The 6,433-nt window shown below is 41.7% G+C and overlaps 2 protein-coding genes and 1 long non-coding RNA gene across 3 annotated transcripts; all 3 read right to left on the bottom strand.

The window, feature by feature from the left end:
• Positions 1–211: 211 nt before the first annotated feature.
• Positions 212–1,009, bottom strand: LOC106606083 (macrophage mannose receptor 1-like). The gene has a single exon (XM_045697319.1). It carries the CDS (start codon positions 896–898, stop codon positions 467–469), a length of 432 nt encoding a protein of 143 aa, XP_045553275.1. The 5' UTR covers positions 899–1,009; the 3' UTR covers positions 212–466.
• Positions 564–2,722, bottom strand: LOC123723945 (mucin-5AC). The gene is made up of 2 exons (XM_045697317.1): positions 1,041–2,722; positions 564–855 (listed from the first exon to the last, which is right to left on the bottom strand). The coding sequence occupies exon 1, from the start codon at positions 2,647–2,649 to the stop codon at positions 1,501–1,503; it is 1,149 nt and encodes a 382-aa protein (XP_045553273.1). The 5' UTR covers positions 2,650–2,722; the 3' UTR covers positions 564–855; positions 1,041–1,500.
• Positions 2,723–3,589: 867 nt separating this feature from the next.
• LOC123727841 (uncharacterized) lies at positions 3,590–5,464 on the bottom strand. The gene is made up of 3 exons (XR_006759771.1): positions 4,871–5,464; positions 4,133–4,505; positions 3,590–3,869 (listed from the first exon to the last, which is right to left on the bottom strand). It is a non-coding gene; the product is annotated as an uncharacterized lncRNA (long non-coding RNA).
• Between the last annotated feature and the right edge of the window lie 969 nt (positions 5,465–6,433).

The following is a 6,433-nucleotide window of genomic DNA, read 5'->3' as shown; positions in this document are numbered from 1 at the left end:
AATAGTACCCGCAAAACACCAGTCTCAACGTCAACAGTGAAGAGGTGACTCTGGGATGCTGACCTACTAGGAAGAGTTGCAAAGAAAAAGCCATATCTCAGACTGGCCAATAAAAAGAAAAGATTAAGATGGGCAAAAGAACACACACACTGGACAGAGGAACTCTGCCTAGAAGGCCAGCATCCCAGAGTCGCCTCTTAGCTAACACAACGTGCCATTGGAACACAGGAGTGATGGTTGCTGTACGCCTGTGTAGATATTCCATAAAAAATCTGGGGTTTCCAGCTACAATAGTCATTTACAACATGAACACTATATTTCTGATCAACTTGATGTAATTTTAATGGACAAAAAATGTGCTTTCTTTCAAAAACAAGGACATTTCTAAGTGACCCCAAACTTTGGAGCGGTAGTGTACACTTTTCACGTTGCATAAGAAACATACATAATACAAAAGTCGTCCGAATCAGAGATGTATCAACCCCTCACCACTGTTCCCAGAACATTTGTAGCAGATAAAGTTGAGCCTCTGGTTCTCCTCCAGACTAACCCATTGCTGCCTCCCGGTGGTCTCTACAGCCCCTGCAATCCCACAGTCCTGCTGGCTGTCTGAGCCGTTCCCGGGGGCCCAGTTCTGGTAGCAGCCTGCATCAGACCTGATCCAGAACCAGAAGTGGAATGAACAGGTGAAGCGCAGGCCCACCCAGACTTGGGATGAGGTGGCGCTGGCAGCCCTCTCTGTCACCCAGGACTGAAGCAGCTCTGTAGTGATGGAGACCAGGTCAACGTGGTGCTCTCTGCAGTAGCTCAGGGCCTCGTTCCACGTCATGTTCTCACGGATCAATATCAGGTTGTCTGAGAGAAATAAAGATATAAAGATAGATAACATGGAGCCCATTCAACAAAATGTAGATTTGTATCCATTTATACCTCTGCTCTGTAATATAACATCTTTGAAACAACATAAAACCACAGCCAAACAAAAAGAGACGGTTAGGCTTTCAACATGTCATTAATTGAGATATAATGATGAAAGTTACCTGGACTTAAACCTTGACTGTTTTCATTTGGCATGACAGTGGAGATACTGACAGGCTCTGCAGTACTGTATGGAGCAGTCTCAACCACTGTGGTTATATCTATGGCAGAAGTATGTTCAGTAGTCGCTTGTGTAATGCTGTGTTGCATTTCTGTGTCTGCAGGCTCAGTTGTTGATTGATGTGTTACATTCTCAGTAGTAAGGTGTTTAGTAGTCGCCTCTTCGGTTGAAACATGCACTGTGGTATTGGATGTAGTTGGTATAGACGTTGAGGAAATGTTTTGGATAGGGACAGTAGAAGCACTTGTAGGTGAGAAATCAGTAGTCACTTTCTCTGTAGTTGAGTGTTCAGTAGTTAACATTTCAGTTGAAGCATGTTCTGTGGTAGTTGGTACAGACATTGAGATAATGCTTTGAAAAGGTACAGTAGTTGCACTTTCTGTATTTAGGTGTTTAGTAGTTCACTGTTCAGTTGAAACTTGGTCTGTGGTATTGAATGTAGTTGGTACTGGTGTTGAGGTCCTGTTTTGAACAGGTACAGTAGTCACTGGGTCAGAGGTTAGGTGTTCAGTAGTTAACTGTTCAGTTGAAACTTGGTCTGTTGAATTGAATGTAGTTGGTATAGACATTGAGGGAGTGTTTTGAACAGGTACAGTAGTCAGTGGGTCAGAGGTTAGGAGTCTGGTAGACAGCTGTCCAGTAGAAACATGCACTGGGGTATTGGATGTAGTTGGTTTTTGAACAGGTACAGTAGTCAGTGGGTCAGATGTTAGGAGTCTGGTAGACAGCTGTCCAGTAGAAACATGCACTGGGGTATTGGATGTAGTTGGTACTGGTGTTGAGGGAGTGTTTTGAACAGGTACAGTAGTCAGTGGATCAGAGGTTAAGTGTTCAGTAGTTAACTGTTCAGTTGAAACGTGCTCTGTGGTAGTGAATGTAGTTGGTACAGGTGTTGAGGGACTGTTTTGACCAGGGACAGTAGAAGCACTTGTAGGTATGTAACCAGTAGTTGCTTCCTCTCTAGCTGAGTAACCAGTAGTTGCTTCCTCTCTAGTTGAGTATTCAGTAGTTGCTTCCTCTCTAGTTGAGTATTCAGTAGTTAACATTTCAGTTGAAGCATGTTCTTTAGTAGTTGGTACTGGTGTTGAGGGAGTGTTTTGAACAGATACAGCAGTTGCATTTGTAGGTATGTAACCAGTAGTCGCTCGGTCTATAGTTAGGTGTTCAGAAGTTAACTGTTCAATTGAAACTTGGTCTGTTGTATTGAATGTAGTTGGTATAGACATTGAGGGAGTGTTTTGAACAGGTACAGTAGTCAGTGGGTCAGATGTTAGGAGTCTGGTAGACAGCTGTCCAGTAGAAACATGCACTGGGGTATTGGATGTAGTTGGTTTTTGAACAGGTACAGTAGTCAGTGGGTCAGATGTTAGGAGTCTGGTAGACAGCTGTCCAGTAGAAACATGCACTGGGGTATTGGATGTAGTTGGTACTGGTGTTGAGGGAGTGTTTTGAACAGGTACAGTAGTCACTGGGTCAGAGGTTAGGTGCTCAGTAGTTAACTGTTCAGTTGAAGCATGTTCTGTGGAAATGAATGTAGTTGGTACAGGCATTGAGGTATTGCTTTGAACGGGTACAGTAGACACTGGGTCAGAGGTTAGGTGTTCAGTAGTTAACTGTTTAGTAACATTTACTGTGCTATTGAATGTAGTTGGTATTTTTGAACAGTAGTTGCATTGGTATAAGTATCGGTTAGTTAGGTGTTTAGTAGTTAACTGTTCAATTGAACCTTGCGCTGTGGTATTGAATGTAGTTGGTACTGGTGTAGATGGAGTGTTTTGAACAGGGCCTACAGTAGTCTGCTTGGTCAGAGGTTATGGTAAAAGATCTGAAAGAATGTGTTGGATCTGCACAAGATGGGTAGTTGTTAGCTTAGGTGTTACTTCCTCTGTAGTTGACTGTTCAGCAGTGGCAAGCACAGTAGCTGTGGGAGGAGTTGTTTGTGGCACAGTATGTTCGGTTGTAGGTGGCATCTGGGTAGTTGGTCGCTTCATTTCTGTAAGGAATATATACAAATAAATTAGAAACAAGGGTCAAACATATTTCATTCATAACAAACACATGAAATCATGTTTACATACTGCTTTTACTCATCTCATATGTATAACTGTATTCTATTCTACTGTATTTTAGTCTATGCCACTCTGACATGGCTCATACTAATATTTCTATATTCCTTAATTCCATTCTTTTACTTTTAGGTTTGTGTGTATTGTATGTATTGTTATGAACTGTTAGATATTACTGGGTCATTGTTGGAGCTAGAAACACAAGCATTTCGCTACACCTGCAATAACATCTGCATGTGACCAATATAATTTGATTTGATTTTGTATGTCTTAATTGTTTTCTCTGTTTCTATTTGTTTTCTTAAAAGTTGCTACAGGTCAAAATTTGAATCCCACCTAACAAAAATGAACCAAACTCACCAATGGCAGACAACCACCAACTGATGTTGCACCACTGGTACATTCGTCACTTCTTATCGTTCAGTAGTTAACTGTTTAGTAACATTTACTGTGGTATTGAATGTAGTTGGCTGATTGGTCTTCCAGAAGCGGTATGAGGAGTTGCTCCCATCTGACCACTTCCATGGGTCTTTGAAGAGACCAATCCACATGCTCTGGGACAGTGACATGTTCTGGATGTGATGGTTTTCCTCTCTGGACCGTATGCTGACCAGGTCTGTGTACGTACCCCGGCAGTGGTCTTGAGCCTCTCTCCAAGTCTTGCTGTCATCAATGAAGATGTGACTGTTACTAGCGTTTTTCCCCTGTCAGAGGATAGAAAATACATAACATTTGCATGGAGCATTGGAGATATAGTGGGGTGCAGGGTTGAGCATTGACCACACAAAATATCATTATGCTCACGCAATCACCCAATTGACTATACCCAAGTCATGTTTTACGGTTAAAGCTTTAAAACAGGCAAAAAATACCTGACAGCCCATCCAGACATATCATCCTAGAATCGGCCCTGTATCTGATATGGGGTTGAAATTGCTATAAATAGAATAGATTTAGCATTACTCACCATCAAAGCAAACAAAACCTCTTTTAATTTGGCAGTTATCCTCAAACCACTGTCCGTTTGGATCCATTGCAGCACAGCTATCTTGAGTATTGTTTTGCTTCGGCTCTGCTGCCCTCCAGTTGAAAAACTCAATCTTTCTCTGATCTGGCAATGACCAGTGCCACTCAAATTCATCTCCAAACTCCAGTCCTATCCAGACACTGGCTGTCCAATTCGGTACCAATTGTACAAGTCTATCCAGATCCCCTGAGTTGTAGATGGTTGCCAAGTCAGTGTACATGTCTCTACAATAAGTCTGGGCTTGGCTATAATTCATTTGAAGGCTAACATAGTGATACTGAGGAGGGGAGATACTGAGTCAGGCAACACAGTCCTGTAAAATACAAGCAAAAACCATTAGAGAGCAAGTTAATAATATCTCCTTGCTGCATGCATAGATTTCACACACACATCCTGTTAATATCACAGAATATCAACGTATAATACACATCATGTTGCTTTTCATGAACAGAGAGAACTATGAAAGGATCCTGAAAAATGGCCTGCCGTTTGAAAGTTACCCGTGTGTTGATTGCGTAACAGACGATCAGAATTGTCTTTTATGTATGAGGTACTCCCAACACTTATACCTCTTTCTAAAGGGTTTATATTTGAATGCCTTATTCAATGATGCCTAAATTATCACAATGACTCCAACAAATAACTTTGATGTTATTGAAAGCACTGAAGAATACATACCTGAGACGGACAGGAGACACAACAGTGCAGTGCTCCTCATCATGACAGTAGCTTTTCAGCAGTCTTCAGAATGGGTTGTCAAACTGAAATCATCCATTACTAACATACAAACTGACACCCTGTGTTCTAGTCTAGTCCAAAATCCTCTGAAATGGAGGCAACTGACACTCGTTGTAACTTAGTTGACTGACTTATTAAGACTCCGTAGTAGTAGGTGTCTAAGAATGTGACCGGTCTTGTTTATAAAGATAACACATGTTAAGGTTCACCCTTGTCATAATGTTCCCTGACAAGGTAGTGCATCAGGTTTAGATCTGTCACTCTTATACATAGAGCCTCCATGATGAGGCTGTGACGGGTGGTAAGAAAGACATGTCAGTCAAGAACACGGAAGTGTGTCACCAAAAACCACATGATAATTGATAAAATGTACATAATCACATTGTGAACCTGTTGAGATACACTGATAGTGGAAGTCATTGCTGGGCCTATTCGCCTACAGATAAAAAGCAATTGTCCCAGAACGGTCCATTTTGTATTGAAAAATAGAATACTAGTTGACAGTCCAAGTCATTAGTAAGGTGTTAGGAATGAGCTTGAGCAATTCAGGTTATTCTGTATGAAGATACCTTCCCAAACAGGTAACAATATACTGTAGTTACTGTCTTCTGCTGGTCTGACAAATGAGCGTGAAACAAAATGATTCATCAAGTTAGCGACAGAATTGTTCACTCAAGGGCATGACTAGTGATAAGCAGACCTATTGTTCCCCTTTAAAGAACAAGGAAGTTTAACTCTGCTTGATGCAAAAGACTAGGAGCCCGCACTGTACAGCACCAGTCAAAAGTTTGAACAACTCATTCAAGGGTTTTTCTTTATTTTTACAATTTTCTACACATATGGAATCATGTAGTAACCAAAAAAAGTGTGAAACACATCAAAATATATGTTATATTTGAGATTCTTCAAAGTAGCCACAGTTTGCCTTGATGAAAGCTTTGCACTCTTGGCATTCTCTCAACCAGCTTCACCTGGAATGCTTTTCCAACAGTCTGGAAGGAGTTCCCACATATGCTGAGCACTTGTTGGCTGCTTTTCCTTCACTCTGCAGTCCAACTCATCCCAAACGATCTCAACCTTCTTCGTCAAATATCCCTTGCACAGCCTGGAGGTGTGTGTTGGGTCATTGTCCTGTTGAAAAACACAAACTAGGTGGGATGGCGTATCGCTGCAGAATGCTGTGGTAGCGATGCTGGTTAAGAGTGCCTTGAATTCTAAATAAATCACTGACAGTGTCAACAGCAAAGCACCTCCACACCATCACACCTCCTCCATGCTTCACGGTGGGAACCACACATGCAGAGATCATCCATTCACCTATTCTGCGTCTCACAAAGACAAGGCGGTTGGAACCAAAAATCTAAAATTTGGACTCACCAGACCAAAGGACAGATTTCCACCGGTCTAATGTCCATTGCTCATGTTTCTTGGCCCAAGCAAGTCTCTTCTTATTATTGGTGTCCTTTGGTAGTGGTTTCTTTGCAGCAAGTCAACCATTAAAGC

The sequence above is a fragment of the Salmo salar genome, chromosome ssa02 (genome assembly GCF_905237065.1).
Source record: "Salmo salar chromosome ssa02, Ssal_v3.1, whole genome shotgun sequence".
Classification (NCBI taxonomy): Eukaryota; Metazoa; Chordata; class Actinopteri; order Salmoniformes; family Salmonidae; genus Salmo; species Salmo salar.
This window is presented reverse-complemented; position numbering and strand designations above follow the sequence as displayed.

Coding starts and splice junctions, on each gene's coding strand:
- LOC106606083 (XM_045697319.1), bottom strand. CDS start 898: ATGGGCTCCATGTTATCTATCTTTATATCTTTATTTCTCTCAGACAAC.
- LOC123723945 (XM_045697317.1), bottom strand. CDS start 2,649: ATGCCTGTACCAACTACATTCATTTCCACAGAACATGCTTCAACTGAA.